The 18,990-nt window shown below is 39.4% G+C and overlaps 4 protein-coding genes across 7 annotated transcripts; 2 read left to right on the plus strand and 2 right to left on the minus strand.

Annotated features, from left to right (window-relative positions):
* Positions 1–1,521: 1,521 nt before the first annotated feature.
* On the plus strand, positions 1,522–4,111 carry LOC656180 (proton channel OtopLc). Of its 2 annotated transcripts, none has more exons than XM_962725.5 (10): positions 1,522–1,678; positions 1,724–1,831; positions 1,880–1,991; positions 2,232–2,325; positions 2,371–2,460; positions 2,508–2,668; positions 2,723–3,104; positions 3,153–3,364; positions 3,423–3,643; positions 3,693–4,111. In XM_962725.5, exons 1-10 carry the CDS (start codon positions 1,662–1,664, stop codon positions 4,057–4,059), a joined length of 1,764 nt encoding a protein of 587 aa, XP_967818.2. In that variant the 5' UTR covers positions 1,522–1,661; the 3' UTR covers positions 4,060–4,111. The 2 variants fall into 2 exon arrangements, with proteins under 2 accessions (XP_967818.2, XP_015835094.1); XM_015979608.2 differs by having other exon boundaries at positions 2,383–2,460.
* Positions 4,112–4,448: 337 nt separating this feature from the next.
* LOC656260 (proton channel OtopLc) lies at positions 4,449–8,179 on the minus strand. The gene is made up of 8 exons (XM_962801.5): positions 7,813–8,179; positions 7,499–7,771; positions 7,228–7,445; positions 6,103–6,204; positions 5,795–5,958; positions 5,373–5,739; positions 5,021–5,308; positions 4,449–4,978 (listed from the first exon to the last, which is right to left on the minus strand). The coding sequence occupies exons 1-8, from the start codon at positions 7,836–7,838 to the stop codon at positions 4,476–4,478; spliced, it is 1,941 nt and encodes a 646-aa protein (XP_967894.2). The 5' UTR covers positions 7,839–8,179; the 3' UTR covers positions 4,449–4,475.
* A 1,657-nt stretch (positions 8,180–9,836) lies between these two features.
* Positions 9,837–12,774, plus strand: Rpt3 (Regulatory particle triple-A ATPase 3). 2 transcript variants are annotated; one of them, XM_064359013.1, is made up of 4 exons: positions 9,837–9,978; positions 11,413–12,270; positions 12,318–12,470; positions 12,516–12,774. In XM_064359013.1, the coding sequence occupies exons 2-4, from the start codon at positions 11,461–11,463 to the stop codon at positions 12,699–12,701; spliced, it is 1,149 nt and encodes a 382-aa protein (XP_064215083.1). In that variant the 5' UTR covers positions 9,837–9,978; positions 11,413–11,460; the 3' UTR covers positions 12,702–12,774. The 2 variants fall into 2 exon arrangements, with proteins under 2 accessions (XP_064215083.1, XP_967976.1); XM_962883.5 differs by lacking the exon at positions 9,837–9,978 and adding an exon at positions 11,141–11,300.
* A 118-nt stretch (positions 12,775–12,892) lies between these two features.
* LOC656425 (uncharacterized) lies at positions 12,893–18,905 on the minus strand. Of its 2 annotated transcripts, none has more exons than XM_962958.4 (4): positions 18,507–18,905; positions 16,126–16,645; positions 15,581–16,078; positions 12,893–14,386 (listed from the first exon to the last, which is right to left on the minus strand). In XM_962958.4, exons 2-4 carry the CDS (start codon positions 16,621–16,623, stop codon positions 13,802–13,804), a joined length of 1,581 nt encoding a protein of 526 aa, XP_968051.2. In that variant the 5' UTR covers positions 16,624–16,645; positions 18,507–18,905; the 3' UTR covers positions 12,893–13,801. The 2 variants fall into 2 exon arrangements, with proteins under 2 accessions (XP_968051.2, XP_015834670.1); XM_015979184.2 differs by lacking the exon at positions 18,507–18,905 and adding an exon at positions 18,133–18,429.
* Between the last annotated feature and the right edge of the window lie 85 nt (positions 18,906–18,990).

Genomic DNA, 18,990 nt, shown 5'->3' on the forward strand with positions numbered 1-18,990 from the left:
ACTCAGTGCTCTAGGACGATTCAATCAATGCAGGGCAAATACGACGCCTGATAATGGCGACGTCATAGTTCAAATCAAATAAAAATGCCTAATAAATTTGCCATTGACTAATTCTACTAATTTGAATCAAGGTTTAATTAGAGGAAAACACACCTTTTCTTGACTCGAAAAATTGCAAAGTTGGTTTTATTTTGTTTTCAAGTTCTTGGAAGCTACAAGCAAGAAGTTAATCAACTTCTTTTAAAATGTGAGGTTTTATTTTTGGATAACTCGTTTCAAACTAATTTCATTAAATCTTTGTAATTACAATATTTTAACCAAGTCATCGGAAATCTTAGCAAAACAGATAGTACCGTTTGACTGGAAAAACAATTTCTTACATTTCTAGAACATTTTGGAATTATTACAACTATGTAGAGTTTCTAGAATTACTTTGCTTTATGAAAATAGAAAAAGTGTTTGAACGCCTTATTCTAGCAACAATTTTTGCACCTGCTTTGCTAAAATAAGTTAATTTTTTATATTTGTTTCCTCTAAACTAAAATCAAACAATTCTATTTCTTCGCTTAAGTCATCCGGAAGTTTAGCAGCAATAATTCTCGCTCTATATTCTTTTAACAAGTTATTTTGAATTAAATAGATTAAATACTAATAAGATTTTGAGTATAATATCGAAGGTACAATAACTTAAAGAATTTTTTTCTAGCCACCTGGTTTGTAAATTTTAGATTTATTATTAACACCACGAAAAAAGTACAACTAAAATTTGCCGAAGAAGTTAACATTAAAAAGAACAAATATACATTTTTTAATTCAACAGTGATGGCTTGTTTAAAAAATAAAAGAAATGTTTGTATTTTTACGGTCATTGACAAAATATTTTGTAATCATGACTCTTTATAGAAATGCAAATTAGTTTACTTAGATTGACCAATCTCAAATATTTTCATACAGAGGTTCCAAAAATGAGTAAAACAAATTAAACTTTAAATTAATATCAATATATCGATAGAAATTGTTAGCTCCACGACTTTACGATAATACAATAATTGTTTTACAATTTGCGAGTAATTATCATAATTCTATGTTTTTTCGCTTTTTAACAATTTAGTATTTTTTCTCTACCCTAAAGACAGCGGCAATAAATTTTACGAATTTATTTAAGAAAAATTGTAAATATGATTTATTTATCTACCCAGATCTTTTTCTTATATTTTTTTCTGTCTTTTTTTTTCAAAAATTCAAAATTTTGTCTTCATAGACGCTTTACTTTGCTGACAATTAACTTGAGTTTGAGAGTAGTTACAGAAAAACAGTTTCCACTACTGCATTAAACATTTTTGGTTCTTTTAATACATTCTTTTTAAAGTTGCGAATGCCTTTAGACTTTTGACTGATTATTGTTAAATGTTTTTACACTTGTAAAAATAAAAATCGGGAGTAACCCGAACCAGGTGTGACAATTCTATTATAAGACGAGGCTTTTTATTAAAACTTCAATCATTGAAACAAAATACGTTTATTTGCCCACCTCTAATTTGCCCAACAAATATAGACACATACCACATTATTTATAAACAATTTACGTCAAAAGCTCAAATTTTTTAACCAAACAGAGCCACGAACAAAGCCACTTAGTGTGGTTTCAGCTATGTTAAGCAATGGATCAACATAACAGGTAAGTAATCACTGAAAAAATTCCAATCATAAGGGAAAAATTTAGAATTGAGCGTTTACACCACTCTTCACCAACCCTTGACTTGGACCTAAACCAAGAAACGCATCAAAGAGCCGAACCCAAATACCGAAAATCGCGCCAGAGACGTGGAGAGTGAGTTTGTTGTTTTTCGACCACTCTTTATACAAAATAATTTTCCAGTGATGTGCTAACTTGTATTATATCAGCTTTTTACGCCAAATTTATCGTGATTTTGGGAATAGCCCTTCCGGTCACCGATGCAATAGCCACGAGCGAATACGACACTTACGACGTAAGTAAATTAATTATTTGATGCAAATATTAGTCGATGAATAAAGACAACAGAAGGCGAGCTTTTCGGACGGTTCACAATAGAAAAAATGTAATAGTTGGCAAGACTCGCATTTATGCTTTCTGGACTTGTTTTATTAAGGAAATAAACTAAGTGCGCGAGTATTAATTGGAAAAGTTTACCGCGAGCTGCACCACTCGAAACTTTTCAAAGATTTCATTTCGTAATGATTCGTTTCAGGCTTTTTACATGTATTTGTATCTGGGGAGCATCATTTTTCTGCTCTACATGTACATGATCCAGATGAAGGAAAAAACAGTGCAGGACTATTGGCGTAAGTCGTCGGTTAGGTCTCGTCGAGATAAAAACAATTTTTTAGGGCGCTCCACAGACTCGGACGAATCTTTCAGCGCGAAAAAAAATCAATACGTCAGATATGGCAGCTTTTACTTCCGTATGGGGGTCACGGGTGAGTGGGAATTAATTTGTCTAGGAAAAAATACTAATTTTCCGAAGGATTTGGCATCGGTTCGGTGATTTACTCCGGCCTGCAGTTCGGCCAGTACTTTGAACTTTCTTCACAAAAGGATTGCGATAATATGCTTAAGGCTGTGAAACCACTTCTGAGAATAATATTCGCCCTTATGCAGATGTTGTTTATATTTTCTTACAGCAACGTAAGTTTGAAGAGTTTAAGTGAAAATCCCGAAACAACAACCGTTTTCCGTAAGTTTTTAGACGTACAGCGGAGCAAGATTATCGCTAGATTCGGGCTGATGCATATGATCGCTGCGAACTTATGCGAATGGCTTTTTGTTCTCATCGAGGAGACGCAACACGACATCTACAAGTCGGCGAAAAAGCGCCAGGATAATGCCGCCAGAGATAACGTGTCGTTGTCTGAAGCCGATTTTCAGTTTTTGAACTCGAATACGTTCAGGATAACGAAGCAGCTGTACGAGCATAAAGTCAATTGTCTCAGGTCGAACATTATGGAGCCAATTTTGATCAAGTCAGAGCCGTATTTGGCGCCGTGCACGGTCGAGTACAGCCTGCTGTGTGCCGTCATTTTGGGCCTAATGTGGAAACACACGCAAGGCGAAAACTTAACAGGTAACACGAGTTTTTTTTTCGAATTCGATTTTTTGTACATTTCCACAGAGTCGGGTAATAATTCTCCCGAAATCGGCGAGAAACAAAGCGGTTGCAACATTATCTACCCGCGTCGGCAAAGTCAGTTTTCAGTCGACTGTGCTCAAGCACATAAAGGATTATTTACAGGAATTCTCGTCTTGGCTGTAACTGTAATCAGTCTAATTATGTTTTTCGAACTAGTCGGCTACAAACAATATAAAGATATCGCAATTCTGCAGGTAATTAATTCGCTCCCGCCGCTCGTTTTATCAAAATTAATCCCAACAAACACTTCAGGTGAACGTGTGGGAAGCGGTTCTTTTCTCCCTAGGCACGGTAGCGACCCTTTTCTGCATCGCGGCTCTGCGGGACGTGGGATTCCGACAAATGAAGCGCGACCTCGAACTGGAGCACTTGCTACTTCTCGTAACGCAATGCGGCGTGTTTATGTATTTCCTGTTCCAAATAATCGGCGCCGTTCTCATGGGACTGAACAAAGGCAAGGGCGGAATAATGAGGTAATCCTCCAGCGGTGTAAAACTCCGGCTGGAACTGAAATGATTGCAGGATAATCACGCCGTTGTCGGCGCTGGTCCAGAGCTCCTGCCAGACGGTCCTGATCCTGGACGCGTGGCGAAGACGCTGCAGCTCGCCGTCGCAAATGCGCCGAAAGCCCGGACGCCAGCTGATCACGTTCCTCCTCGTCGCCAATATCGCCCTCTGGATGGTCAATAGGCTGAAGAATAACCGGGCGGTCTCCCATCCCAACCAGATGGACTTTTACGGAGTGTTGGCTTGGAATATTATCACACATGTCTCGATGCCGTTAGTGGTCTCTTATCGATTCCAGTCGAGTGTGTGCTTTTACGAGATTTGGAAGCACGTCTATAAGATGCGGACCGACGACGACGACAAGGACGAAACCAATATTTAACGCGACTGTTTTTCATAAAAACACGTTTCAATAAACACAACCGATGCGAAAATGAACTTTATTTCTAAACCCACTCCTCCCTAAGCAAATTAATTGAAAAAAATTACATACACTGGTTTTTATTTTACCAAAGATTGGTATTCCGAAAAAAAACATTTTTTGCAACATTTCTAGTTCTTGACATTTTTTAATAAAATGTTTGAATCAAGTACTAACCCATAAAATTACATTTTCGAACAAGTGGCTAGGCAAGGACTCAAAATTTTTTTGGGAAATTGCGAAAATCAGTAATTTGTGTTATTTGATGGCGTTGAGCGCCAATCCGTTTTTTTAAATTCAGATTTGGCTCTGATTAGCTTTCTCGAATCTTATGAAATAAAACACCTTTCTTTTTCTCATCTTTATTTACATCACCCTTATTGATTGGATATGACAGAAAACATCGGCGTTTTATACTGCGTCTTAACTTTGTACGCTGTTTTCCATATTTCGAACAAACAAATGGTGGAATGAAACCTGTAGAAGATGGCCATGGGCATGGAAATGTGCGTGATGATTGTCCACGCCCACTCTCCGAAGAAGAGCAAATGTGTAGGTCGAAACTCTGCGCGGTTTTTCTCCAACGTATTGATAGTCCACATGGCCATGTTTGCCACAATGAGGAACGTGATGAGTTCCTTGCCGGGCTTGTTCTTGATATGCTCCAGGGTACGGCAGCGCCGCCACCACCCATCGAGCACGAACATGGTCTGGAGGCAGGTCTGGATGAACGAAAAGATCTCGGCCAGGAGTCCCGTGGGAAGACTCCCGGACATGGTGAAGTAGCACCCGATGATGGAAAACATGCAGTAGATGAACATCCCGGTTTGGGCAACGACCAGGAGGGTGTTGTCCAGGCCGATCCCCGCTTGGCCTTCAACTGTGACAAATTTACAAATGGGTTAGTTGAAAGCGGGCTTACCTCCGATTTTTCGGTCGTATTTGAGCGAGCGCATCTGCACCATCGCTACGATGACCACGATCGTGGTTAATATGTAAAGGACCAACTCGACTATGTTCACTTCGAACTCGGCCATGCTCAGATTATCCTCTTCACTGCCGCTCGGTTCGTTAGCCAACACGAAGAACATTATCAAAGAAATTATGGTCAGAACGATGATCATAATCCCGGCAAATAAGCCGCGGTGAGCGTTAGAACAGTCCACGCTGAAATGGTGATTAGAGTTGACGGGGCTGCCGCCGAAGGGATCTAAACACGTAAAATAACCACAGAAAACAACTTAACTAACATTCATAAAAAAAATTACACTCACTGAAAGTGTAATGAGTGGCGACCTTATCGTCCCGGTGGCCCGCCTTCTCGGTCTCCGCCTTGACTTCCGTCGACTTGACCCGTTTCCACATCTCGAAAAGAATCACCGCACATATCAGACTGTATTCTATGGTGCAGGGGAATAGGAACGGGCTGGCGTTCCGCACTAGCGAGCCCATGATTTGCCCCTCTTGGCAGAACTTGGCTTGTAGACTCGAATTGGTGGAGTTGTGTCCTTGCTCCCCCAGGTGTATGATCTCGTGCTTGGTCTCCTCGACCAGGACGTACAGCCACTCGCACAGATTGGCCGCCACCATGTGCATAAGCCCAAAGCGGGCAATAATCTTATGTCTGTTCAGATCGACGTTCTGATAACAATTCCCGGTAATAATCCGGCAATCCCGGAAACAGTGAAACAATTACCTTCGTGTTTAGGAATATGAATTGCACTTGAACGAGCGTCAGAAGCATTCTGGTTGCCGGCGTGATGGCCTGGAGCATGGTGGAAAAGCACTCGTGATTGTTCTTTAGCTCGAAATATCGGCCGAATTCTAGTCCGGAATAGACCATGCTGCCGATACCGAAAGCTGCAATAATGCGCTTTAATAAAGTCGATCAATGCAGTTAATTGCTTGTAATTGCCGTTTAAATTATGGCTTATTGACTGAGCGGATTACAGGGGATGGGGCTGGCGCTTGTTTATTTGAATAATTTAATTAAAAAACGCTCACCGATTGCACCAAGGCGTAAATAGAAGCTTCCGTATTTGGCCGGCTTGTTGTGCACCGATGTGGACATGCGGGGAAACGGGAACGTAGGTTTGTCGTTTTTATCTGGAATTTATTTATTTATGAGATTTTAGAGCTAAAACTAAAAATAGGAGAGAGTCAAAGGGTGTATTAATCGAATATTGTGCATCAAAAACGGGTGACTGGAATTCAAATTAAATGCCGGCCCGGGAGGTGCACGCTGCCAGCTTGGCGGTTAACACTATGATTAATTTCCGAGGGTACAAAAACAATAAAATCTATTCAACTGTGTGCTTATTATTCCTCATTACCAAAGCCACTTTAAGCGGTTTTAGAAAAGCTAGTCATAAACACGATCTGTAAGGCATTGTATTTTCGAAAAATGGCAATAAATTTAAACTATTGATTTTTACAAACACACAAATTGCATAATTATGCTTTCATTAAGCTAATTTTTGTTTATAATAGGATGCTCTAAAAATAATTCCAGATATTTTCGCGGTTGCTACGTTTCTATTTGATTAGTTTGTCTATATTCACACTAAATAATTAATCAAAATGTAGGTTTTATCTGTAATGAGAGTTACAAAACATCAATATAAAATTTAAAAAAAAAAATTGCACTGTAGACTTCTTCTTCAATCTATGTTTTTGCAACATGTACCTCAGTATTCGAGTGTCTCTGTTCTATTTTCTACAAACGATATTATAATTTTGAATTAAAATCCCCTTCCTTTCTGCATAAAAAGAATTATGTGTTCCATCAATTATTATAAGAGAAAATATATTTTCCACTGCAATAATCTGCACAACTCTAAATAAATAAAACAAACAGTGAAATACCTTTCAAGCTTCTAATATTTTAAGCAGATTTTTGCTTTTTATTCATTTCTAAATATTTAATTTGATAAATATTATGCTGTATCAAGCGTCCGCAGTCAAATATTGATTAGCGCTGGAATATTTCAAACACACACTGTATAAACTTCTAATTAACAAATCGATCCTGATTGAATTTGATAGTTCGGTGCAGAATTTAGCAAAACAATGTTGTAATCACTAAGCATATTTATCAATGCACTCCAATTAAATTAAATTGCGACTTACGATACGACTTGATGATGTTATTAACCGCCTTCTCTCTCACAAAAGTCGCATACATGTACGCAACGAAGGTAATGCTCCCCAAATACAAATACAAATAAAATCCCTGGTAGAAAAACGGCCGAACGTCCTTCGATATGATTTCGGTAATCGGAAAAGCCATTCCCAAGACGACCAGCAGCTTTGCGTACAGCGCCGAGAGAATTACCGTCAAAGCGTCGCTGTTTAAACGAGAAACACAAAATAAAACTTCCCTCGAGAAGCTTGCGCTTACTCTCCCATCCTGCGATTCTGCTTCTTTAGAAACTCCTCCTTGTGATCAGTGGCGTCTTTCTCCGAAATCGAGCGGTCGCTCTGGTTGTGGAACAGCCCCAGGAGGTAGCGCCTCTGGTTCATGACGGCGTGGGCGGCCGACAGGGCAATCGCCTGCGAGGGCCGCCGCAGGGCCGCGATGATGGCGGACGGCCTCCTGGACGACGACCGCGAGGCGTCCTCCTCGTCCAGGGTCTCCATTGCGAGGCTGCTTTGGGGCACTTGGGGCGCGGGGCTGCAACTTTATTAATAAATCTCGACTCGAGTTTTACTTACCTGTTTTCCTCGTGCACGGTGTCCATCTAATTACGGCTCCCCGGTGGCCTATAATCTCGCGGATTTAAAGTTGGAAAAGTCGTAGTTATTGTGGAAATAACTCAGAAAACATGCACCTATTCTAGCTGCAGCGGGGCTGAAAGATTCCGATAAGAGGGAATTTTTGCGTCTTGTGCTTCGCGCCGACGAGTTATGACTATTGCTGGCTGAAGTACAAACACTTTTGTTCAAACAATTTAATTAACAAAGGTGTCGGCCTTGGAGCATCACGGAATTTCAAAGGTTTGGGATGAGAATAAGCACATCAAGATTGAGAGACTGGTTATAATTGGTCATTGCTATTGTTTGGACAGTGACGTGGGGCTAGATTTATTATCGTTACAGTTAACTAAATTAATTATTAAAAAATGCGCTTGCGACGTGTTGGGGTGGTACGTTACGTTTGGTGTTGGTTCAGCCTGTTCACACTTTCTTCGAAAATAAACACCATAAATAACACAAATAAATAATAGCTTATTTACTTTCAGTGACATGTTAAAATGCTTCTTGAGGATTTTATTGTAATTTTATTTTTGCTATTGGTGCCAAATTTTTCTTTTTGTGTTGGGGACTGTTTCCTAGCACGTGTAATCTGGGCGTATTCAGATGCAAATTCGGCTGAGAGTGGTTGTAAAAAACCGTTGGTTTTGTAAGCGTTTCTCGGCAATAATTACTTGGGTATCTAATTATAGTAAGTCGTCGCTCGGCCAAAGTTCTGTGAATCCATTCCGGTCGTTGATAAAAATGATTGTTATAGTAAATCAAATTGTGTAGCTGAGTTAATTTCAGAGCGAATGAAGACAGTTCAAAAGCCAGTGTTAGAGAAAAGAAACAAAAGAGCGGCTCTCGAGCACAATGGCTGCTCTGAAATAAAAGTAAACTGAAGTGGACAGTGTGGGAGAGGCGATGTGCTAGGGGGGCGCCATTATAGAACGCAATCAGGACTCCGGTGCAGTCACCCGGCAAAAAGACCAAACTTGGAAATCTCATTCGGTTTTCGCTTGTCACTCTTCACACCGCATTTATGTTCTAGCATGTTTACTTCTTACGCAATTATCTTTACAACGGAAACGATTTCGTTCGACGGCTCTTTTGACCAAAAAATCGCCCCCGTTTTACACGCACGACCGATTCCGAAATCTCGCCGCCACATTAAATGCCGGAGTCCTGATTTCATAACTCTGTGATCACAGCAATGTAAATGTTGCACTACTTTGATTAATTATTATTAAAAGCGCGGCTGTGTGACACACATGAGCGCCTCCACATTCAAAATGAAACGCGAGCTGGAGCACATCCGACTCGGTTGTTGTGTTTAACTTTGACACAATTAACTACCTGGATGAACCATGAGCTGTAAGACGGCTCAAGAAAAGCCCAGCTTTGAGGGAGACATTAAAGCGCATCGATATTAAAATAATACACCTAATAAACGGAGGCTGGCTCAGTCTTCTGGATATCTACTGGATACTGCAGAAAAATGAGCGGAAAATATTCTTTGTCTTTAAACCACATTGTTATAAAAATGACCGGATTTTTTGGAAGTTAAAAACTTTATTTAATTGGCAAAAAATTGTCTACGTGCAGAGTTAGTACTAAAAAGATATAAAAATTTTTGACCTAATTTGGGAAAATTTTTGTGATTTTTTTTTCCTAAACACATTTCTGTTTCTAAAGTTTGATTTAGAGAAAAACATAGAAAATATAAACGTAACAAAATACGAAGAAAAAATATAAAGTAATTCACAAGCGCCCCATCGGTAAAATTTCCGAGCTCCCGGCGGCCCCTTGCGCCCCTGTAAATAAACAATTTCAAAATATGAAATCCTGCACTAAAATCGGTATTTGAAGTTTAAAAATTTATCAGTGTTTACTGACAGGAATTTAAAAATCGGCAATACATATCATGTTATTTCCTTTATCTCAATTGGTTGATTTTTGTGTATTTTATCTCCGGTCTCGTATTATTGTTTGAAATTCTGGTGATGATTAAATTTGGCCGCAGTGCATCGAATGCTTCTCCTCCATCTGGCTTGGAAACGTCGTTAGGTGTGCGCTGATGTTAAAAAGCGAAGTGCATTTGACAAGAGGAAATGCAATATGAAATCAGTAAAAGGCATAGTCTAGGTGAGTGGAAGCAGTAAGAATAAATTTGCTCTTGATAAAGGTCGCATCGCGCTCGCATTCACCGTGCACTAAGTAAATAATAAAAATCTGATTTGAAATCGGGGCGAAATATTTACCCCATAATAATATTTATCGAGAGGCGGAGCAAAATTAGTCAACATTTCTTTGATTAGAGTGCACGAGCGCTGATCTCGCGATAATCCGATTCCGGGAGTTCATATTCAGCGAATGAAGTCTCACCTGGACTGCGACCTTATTTCCGCAGCTTCAAAAGCCGCTTTTCTGCTATAAGGGTAATTGCGAACCGATAGGGCGGTATGAATCAATTACAACTGACGCTAGTTTTTGTTATTTATGGATACGGAATCGGGCGAATCTGTTCCGCAGGTAAAAGCTGGTCTCAGGTGACATAAGTTCGTGTAACGCGGATTTATTGCCGGGATGTGAAGGAACAGCCGACACCGACGCAACACCGAAAAAGATAGTTTCTTTTAATTCAGATTCATGTCCGGGCAAAAGCGACCAATCGATAGCGAGACCAACGGCCCGACCGCAATTTCTTATTCACAAACGGATTTTAAGGGCAGTTAAACGATACGTTTTCGTTCAAAGCAATAATCCGGTTAATTAAAAAAAACAAAAATCTTACTTAGAAAATATTTTATTTTTTTATTTAACAATATAATTTTCTTAAAAAAAGGTTTTCTCAATTTTTGGGTGGGCAAATAGATAAAAAACAAAATTTTTCTTGGACACAAAATTACCAAATTATTAAACTAATAAAAAAAAATGGGATGTATAGGTAGATTAGAAAAGTCTGTAGAAAAATAGTGTCATATGCATTTTCAAAATGCAGAGTATGTTTACTGAGATGCTTGATTGCAATTAAATTACTTTTTTATTTTATTATTCGCACATTTTTGAAATAGTTACAAATAGAGGGCTTAAGCTCCGTCTATAATAAAGAATTGTCTCAAAAAAGAAAAAAATTAAAAGTTGTTACCTGGTATACAACACAGTTAAATAGTATAGCAATTGTACATTACAAAAATATAATTAAGTCAAACAAAACTACGTAAAATTAAGTACTAAGTAAGTAATTATTTAATGTTTTTTATTCCAATTTTTGATTTTGCGCCTTATGCTCTGCAACCAGTAATTTAAATAAATAGAAACCTGTCTTGCCGGCTTTCAGCGTCCTCTTTCCCACCTCTCTAAAACAACCAAAAATCTTCCAAATCATCGTAACATAACCCCAATTCTTTGTAATTCACGTATTTTTGCAAACAATGGAAGTGATGGATGTTGTAGTGCCCGAAAAGGTAAAAAATTTGAGCCCCTTTTTTCCCCAAATTCCAATCAAGTGATTTAACGTCATGATCGTCTTTTGTTCCCCCCTTAACCTCTAAATTCATCAAAATGCACCCTTTCCAGGATGAGGGAAGCCCTGCTGAAATCAAGCCCAACCTCCAGGACTGCGACATGGAAGACCTGTACACCAAATACAAGAAACTGCAACAAATGCTCGAATTTCTCGAAGTCCAAGAAGAGTACATCAAAGACGAGCAACGCAACTTGAAGAAGGAGTATCTCCACGCCCAGGAGGAGGTGAAGCGGATCCAGTCGGTGCCGCTTGTCATCGGCCAGTTTCTGGAAGCCGTTGACCAAAATACTGGGATTGTGGGGTCAACCACCGGGTCGAATTATTACGTCCGGATTTTGTCAACGATTGACCGGGAATTGCTCAAACCTTCGGCCAGTGTGGCTTTGCATAAGCACAGTAACGCCCTTGTGGACGTCCTCCCGCCTGAAGCTGATTCCTCGATCAGCATGCTCCAGGCTGATGAGAAGCCTGACGTCCAGTATAGCGATATTGGAGGCATGGATATGCAAAAACAGGAAATTCGCGAAGCTGTGGAGTTGCCCCTCACCCACTTCGAGCTGTACAAGCAAATTGGGATTGACCCCCCTCGTGGGGTCTTAATGTACGGGCCTCCAGGCTGTGGCAAGACAATGCTGGCCAAGGCAGTGGCTCACCACACCACTGCTGCGTTCATCAGAGTTGTGGGGTCGGAGTTCGTCCAGAAGTACCTAGGGGAGGGGCCTAGGATGGTTCGGGACGTGTTCCGACTGGCTAAGGAGAATTCACCAGCTATTATCTTCATTGACGAGATTGATGCCATTGCTACTAAGCGGTTTGATGCCCAGACGGGGGCCGACAGAGAAGTACAAAGGATTCTCTTGGAGTTGCTCAACCAAATGGATGGTTTTGATCAAACCACCAATGTTAAAGTAGGGAAAATTACCATATTAATTTGAAACTATTGTTGGGATTGTAGGTTATTATGGCTACAAATAGGGCTGATACCCTCGACCCGGCCCTGCTTCGGCCGGGCCGTTTGGACAGGAAAATCGAGTTTCCATTGCCCGACAGGAGGCAAAAAAGATTGATCTTTAGCACCATTACGTCAAAAATGAACTTATCGGAAGAGGTGTGTTCAGGTTTATTTTTTTAGATTAACAAGTAATAATTTCAGGTGGACTTGGAGGATTTCGTTGCCCGACCTGACCGTATTTCAGGTGCTGATATTAATGCCATTTGTCAAGAGGCAGGAATGCATGCCGTGAGGGAAAATCGGTATATTGTGCTGCCGAAAGATTTCGAAAAAGGCTACAAAAATAATATTAAGAAGGATGAAAGCGAGCACGAATTTTATAAATAAATTGTTTAAGGTCTTTTTGCTTATTTAATTTTGTATGTGTAACTAATGTCTGAATTAAAATAGTAATAACCGACTTGGGTGTCTTTATTTCTGTTAAAAATGAAATTCTGAACAGTGACCTGGATTTTTAAATTAGGTTCGCAACACTGTCAAATTTATTTTTTTTAGTAAAAAGGTAAAAATGAAAGTCGTTGTTTGATGTTACGTAATAAACTTTATTAAAATCGATACATATTTGATTACCTTTCTAAAGGCATAAATTTTAAATATTTATAAATAAATAAAAAGGCACAATCTATACAATCATATAAATAAATCTTTATATCCCTGTCCATTTCATGATAGAAAAATAAAGTATCACATTCCAAGCATCACGTCTGTACCTTACAATTCCATAAATCTGATAAGAACAAAAGATCGATTAACAATTGGTCAATCACATAGTACTTTTATAAAATTTATTTTTAAATGATAAAACGTGGATAATTTGTTTTTCATCTTAAAAACTACAACTATAAGGCTTAGATTGTTAAAATATTAATTATATTTGGTCGCTTTAGTTGGACAATTATGAACTGAAGAAGTTGAGAAAGAACCAATTGAATACTGACGCTGAAATTTGAGACTAGTTCATAATTGTACAAAATGACTAAGGAAGTATTATTTCTTACAACTAGAATGAATATTAGTGCAAGATAATAATCTCTAACTCAAGAAAAAAACAAAGATCTAACGGTCAGATCATACAACATAACATGAAATCTCATTAAAATTATTGCGCTTATTAAAATCTACAAATAACATAAACATACTCAATAAAATTAAAACGTGATAACGATTTTGGTTCTAAATGATTAGAAAATGGCTAACACATAACAACAAACATAACGACTATATTACAAAAAAAACTTAACATATAGGTAGCCTTCAAAAAATACACAGCTATCACAATTCTAATACTTGGGAATAAGGCTCTTGAAATGCTCGCCGAATAGAAATGTGACTTCCTGTTTATATTTTGAATTACGTTAGAGGCACATGCATCTAGAATACCCGATAAAGTACATGGAATAACCATAATTATTGCGAAAATCAATTTCTTAAGCCTTCAAAACCGCCGGTTCCGAGTTGATCTTCTCCGTGTTGGCCGCCACCTCCGCCAACGTCGTCAGCGCCAGCAAGTCGCCTCCAACGCACTCCTCCTTCAAATGCGTGATGCTCTGCTTGTTTTTCCGCTTCTTCGAGCCGACAGGCGGCTCCTCTTTCACCACCTTGGCCACTTTGCTCTTGGACTCGCTGTCGGTCCTTATCCGATTCTTCCGCTTCTTGCTGTCCTTTTTCCTTTGGTGGAATACGTCGTAGCTCAGACTCGGCAAATTGCTGATACGTTGGTTGAGGTTGAAGTTGGTTTCGTGGTTCTCGGAGGTGGTGCGGACGCGGTCTTCGCTCTTTTGGTTCGACGGTTCGAGGACGCTTCGCATGTTGGTCCGTTCGGCTAGGCGTTTGATGGTGTGATCTAGGTTTGGTGTTTCCGGTTCCGGCTGGTCCAGCTTGAAGGTGAGCTCGTTCTCGATCGAGCTGCGCTGGAAAGTCAGCTTGCCGTCGCGTTTGTTGCCCAAGAGGCGGCCCTCCACCATGAACTTCTCGTACCGCTTGCCCTTGCACTGGCGGCCCGATTTTCGAATCTTCGGAAGCGAAAAAAACAAAACTCGATTAATAGTATTACTTTTTCATCTTCGTAAATTTTGCTGTCCCGTCCGTTATTGCAAACATATAAATGTTGGTTCCGTATAAGTATTGGGTATTTGACGTAAAGGTTTAAACTTGGTTGAAATAAATGCAATAAAATACGAAAAACGTAAAATTCTTTCTTAGATCACTAAGAAGAAAATACAAACACAAAACTACTTTAAAATGCCTACTCACATTACAAACACGAGAAAAAATTTAAATTATTACGAAAAGCAACAGTTTATTAAGGCTCGAAAAGAAAAATAAAAATCACGAACAATTGTTTAATGAAGGCTGGACTTACCTAATAAATTAAAATAAAGGTTCACTTTCTTTCCGGGCCCAACCTCCAAGCATTCTTTCAGCACAGTAAAAATTTAAGACAGATTTTCACAATGATTTTGATTAAATTATAAATTTCTTAATTCACTTTCAAATTCTTACGTGATACCGAAAAATAATCAGCTTTAAGAATACGGAATAAAACATTAGAAAATATTCTAGACATTTGAAATTCGGGGACGTGACTTTATGTTATGTATTTATCATTCAATCTCACTGAGTCATTTTTTCTTTTTACTACGAATGAATATTTTAAACATCACAAAAGTATTACCTAATAATATGTGTGTTACGTGTAACACATGTGCGACTTCAAATTTATTCAATTATTTTCAAGCAATAAAAGGTTTAAAACTACATGATTTGTATTTTATTTCCATCATTTATTTATTTATCTGAGACGACTCATAACTGAAAAATATTATAATTCGCTCAATTACTAAGCGCTCTAATTAAAAAACTTGTTCTTTAAATAAACACAAGACCGTGAAAAGTTCATTATTAATTTATCTGCCGATTGTAATTAAAGTGGAATTGTTATTTTTGCTCTTTTATGAAATTGTAAGCCCGTGTGTTTCTCTTACATATTTGTTTGGTATAAAATCCCAAACAATTGGCATTAAAGCAGCAGAAACTACGATAAAAATATGATAAAACAGTGTACCAACTTTGTTTATTTCGGATTTGTCCGATAACAGATACTATTTTTACGGAAAAAAGACTACTGTTTATTGATATGTATTTGGCCACCTTTTTGCTAGATTGTGTCACAATTTTTTCACATGACGAGGTCTTGTATAACTTACTTCCTTTCTGTCGAAATCCTCGGGTTTGGTGAAGATCTTGTCGACCACCTTGTCCATCAGATCCTGATTTGTCATGTTGCCATCCTGTGCCACCGATATGTCGTTTTCAATGTTCCGGACGACGTTCTTATTGTCAGTACACTTCTCAAACGTCCGTTTCTTGAAAGGTTTAAGAGGTAGAGCAGTTTTAATGAAATTGACTGGACTTTTCGGCACATCCTCGTAATCGTGATCGCCGTTTTTCTCGATATTATTGTTATTATTCTCGTTTGATTTGATATTCGGCGTAAAATTGTTCATCAACGACGTTAGACTCCCCAATTGGGACTCGTCGGCCAGTTTCCCGGGAGTAAATTCGGACTCGGTCACGTGTTGTGGACTAGAAACCGGTGACTGGACTTTGTGGGCTGAAGGCCGAACGTTCAACGTCCGCAGCGGTGGAGCCGGAAGTTTGTACCATTTGAAGTCCGGGTTGGCGCTCAAGAACGCATCTTTGTACTGGAAACACATTATTGAAAGTTGGGCAAAAAATTACGTATGCACACCTCTTTGGCTAGGCCTGTGTAGGGGGCCTTGTCGTCGCTGTCCAGCAACGCCCACCACTCCCCGAGTATCCTAGTGACCCCCCGATTCTCCAAATTCGGGAACCGCTCCCGGACGATGGGCCGATGCTTTTTGCAGAAAATCAGGAAGGCGTTCATGGGTCGCCTCGCGTGGTGTGAGGGCGAGGTGGTCACTTCCTCTTCCTTTTCTTTCGGCTCTTCCTCTTCCGGCTCATCTTCGACTTTCACTTCTTCTTCTTTTTCTTCGCACGGGGGGTCCTCATGGGTCGCCCATGTCTTGTTGTAATTACCGACGCTCGCAGTAATGTTACTCGTGTCGAATTTATATTTCGTCCAAACTTCTGCGATTGATTTATCACCGTTGGTTGGGATTTGGTTATTGTTTTCGGTAACTTGGTTGTAAAAAGTGTGAGGCTGGGCCTCGGGTAAAAAATTCGTATGGGGTTTGACGTAAACGTTATTCATTGTTAAGTAATTCATTTTGCGTCTAGTGACTTTCCATCTGGAAATAGAAAAGAACTGATAAAGGTGACAAACGAGGAAAGTATCCGAAATGCGTCCAGAAGGTAGATAAGAACGGCTCGCTCTACCGATAACACTACAGCTGTACAAACATATTTAATTACCTAACGAACAAAGAGGGCTATTGCACCCAGAGGCATTTAATTATCGATCACTTGGTCAAACTCGGCTATAGGTCAAAAAGTTACACGACACAACCCGCCTTGCAGCCAGTTTTTTCAATGAAAAACATAACGAATTTAACACTGCGTTCACCCATTTCACATTTTTCAGTTTTTTTTTAATAAATCAAAAAACAAGACTGACAACTTTTTTTTATGAATGAATTTCCTAATGAGTTGGTGATACTGTAAAAAAAATCCAAAAATTGTGCAGATACCAACCAGACTTGAATTGTGATTCTGGAGCATAGATCCTTATTGACATTCGTTTACCTTGGAACGGGTTTTGCAAAGTAAAGCGTTTTTCACTTTTATCATCATATTTTATTTCTTATTGTTTTCGTTAATGGGTGTTACGAAATGAGAGCATAAAGATGCATTTTGCTACCAACTTAAATAATTAACAAATATTTAACACCTTGTGCAGCACGCAACCTTGGGCGCAACCTTCTTAATTCATTAAAAATTTTTGCAAGTTACGGTAATCCTCTCAATTTGGGGTGTTAAAAATGGCGGCCTTGCCGCCATAATAAAAATAAAAAAGTATAAAAATGCAGGTCTGTGGACAACTTCCGGTGTTGTGGTGGGTATTTCAGGGCATCCAACCGCACGATTGGCTATCGTGATAAGCGAGTTCCTTTTTGATAAGATCCCACCCCTCCTCTTTGAAAATAAATGAAGCGTCTATAATTTTATCGTGGGTGTTTGATATAAGACAAAACACTATCAAGATAAGAACTGGTCGATTTTCAGTTGAAAAAAAACATTTGCATGTTATTGTAAACAAAAAAGTAGCGCCAAGGTCGCTCGATTGATAGGCGAGCAATAAACCAACAGGTGAAGAGGGGCGGCCTAAGAAACAAACGAAAGAGCAAGTAAGACCTTGGCCTTCATCTAGCGGTTCGGTCCAGAAATCGCGATTCGCGAGGTCACGCCGCGAGACCCAAAAGGTACTTATTACGAGATGGAATGGAATTTATGGGTAGTTTATATTGTAAACATGTTTTATGGGGAGTCACGTGGGCCGCCTCCCCTACCGGCACCATTACGCGAAAAAGCGGCCATCTTTGCGCTGAAAAACTGTTTTTTGACGTCACGCGTCCTGTAAAAATTTTCTTTATTTTTTTATGTAATTTTTCGGGATCGGTGGTGGGGGTACTCAGCGGTGACATTGTTGACATGCGACGACTTGATTGATAGAAATTCTTATTGAAAAAAATTGTGTAATATGGCGGCCGAGTTATTTAATAGTTGAAATTCGATTTGATCACTTTCAATGTCATAAAAACAAGAAGAGAATACTCACGAAATATTTTCAAGCGCGATTGCGAAACACCTCGTCCTACTTATACACTTTCCCAATAAAATCGTCGAGCAGATGTCCGATTTCAGGTGAATTTGGAAAAATTCGGCGAAAACGTGAATTACACTGCACCCACATCGTCTTTAAGCGTAATATTTAATTGAAGCGACTTGGGATAGGCTTTATTTAAAGGCAAAATCGTCCAAGGACGCACTGCGAATTAGCTCGACGACGAATTGAAAAGCGATTTTTTCAATTAAACACTGCCCCCCGGCCGATGGCTTTACACAAAAAGGGCCTCGGGCGCCCCAATGCGGCCCCCCGCGCACCCAAACGCCGCCGAAACGGCCCCAAAACAAAGAAATTCGGATATTTACCTTAATCTAGCACTCCATGAAAACGCAATCACATGACGTCACGCACCAGTTTGAGATTATACGGGAAAATGACAGTACACTGTGAAACAAACAAAAGAAAAACAACCCCGGACTGGTCACATATAGCTGGATGACACCCACTTATTACGTTTCTGTCATAGTAAAAACAATGGAGCAAACTCGACGCCTGCTGCGATTTGCAAGATGTCCGTAATGTTTAGTTTGTCACTTGTCAGCTGTTCCCCACTTTATCCCCACCACGCATGACAATGAATTTCATTCGCGGATTTTTTCCCCTTTGTGTATGAAAATTTGGCCTTGTGACACAGTTTTCCAGACGGACTACCCCCGAAAAACAATCGAATTTTTCGCAACACACCCCCAATATGTTACGGACGGGCGACCGTCAATTGTTTCAATCGTGTGGGCGTGTCAATATTTGACAGTCATCTGTTTTGTATACTTGTTGTGTTTATTCCACACA

Source organism: Tribolium castaneum, chromosome 9, assembly GCF_031307605.1.
Source record: "Tribolium castaneum strain GA2 chromosome 9, icTriCast1.1, whole genome shotgun sequence".
Classification (NCBI taxonomy): Eukaryota; Metazoa; Arthropoda; class Insecta; order Coleoptera; family Tenebrionidae; genus Tribolium; species Tribolium castaneum.

Bases quoted from the DNA above. Each gene is read 5' to 3' on its own strand.
- LOC656260 (XM_962801.5), bottom strand. From the start codon at position 7,838: ATGGACACCGTGCACGAGGAAAACAG. The intron at 7,772-7,812 runs GTAAGTAAAACT...ATAAAGTTGCAG, and splicing joins ACCGTGCACGAGGAAAACAG to CCCCGCGCCCCAAGTGCCCC. The intron at 5,959-6,102 runs GTGAGCGTTTTT...GCATTATTGCAG, and splicing joins TTTACGCCTTGGTGCAATCG to CTTTCGGTATCGGCAGCATG.
- Rpt3 (XM_962883.5), top strand. From the start codon at position 11,268: ATGGAAGTGATGGATGTTGTAGTGCCCGAAAAG. The intron at 12,271-12,317 runs GTAGGGAAAATT...TTGGGATTGTAG, and splicing joins ATCAAACCACCAATGTTAAA to GTTATTATGGCTACAAATAG. The intron at 12,471-12,515 runs GTGTGTTCAGGT...TAATAATTTCAG, and splicing joins AAATGAACTTATCGGAAGAG to GTGGACTTGGAGGATTTCGT.
- LOC656425 (XM_962958.4), bottom strand. From the start codon at position 16,623: ATGAATTACTTAACAATGAATAACGTTTACGTCAAACCCCATACGAAT. The intron at 16,079-16,125 runs GTGTGCATACGT...ATGTGTTTCCAG, and splicing joins ACACAGGCCTAGCCAAAGAG to TACAAAGATGCGTTCTTGAG. The intron at 14,387-15,580 runs GTAAGTTATACA...TCGCTTCCGAAG, and splicing joins AGGATTTCGACAGAAAGGAA to ATTCGAAAATCGGGCCGCCA.
- LOC656180 (XM_962725.5), top strand. The intron at 2,326-2,370 runs GTAAGTCGTCGG...ACAATTTTTTAG, and splicing joins AACAGTGCAGGACTATTGGC to GGCGCTCCACAGACTCGGAC. The intron at 3,365-3,422 runs GTAATTAATTCG...CAAACACTTCAG, and splicing joins AAGATATCGCAATTCTGCAG to GTGAACGTGTGGGAAGCGGT.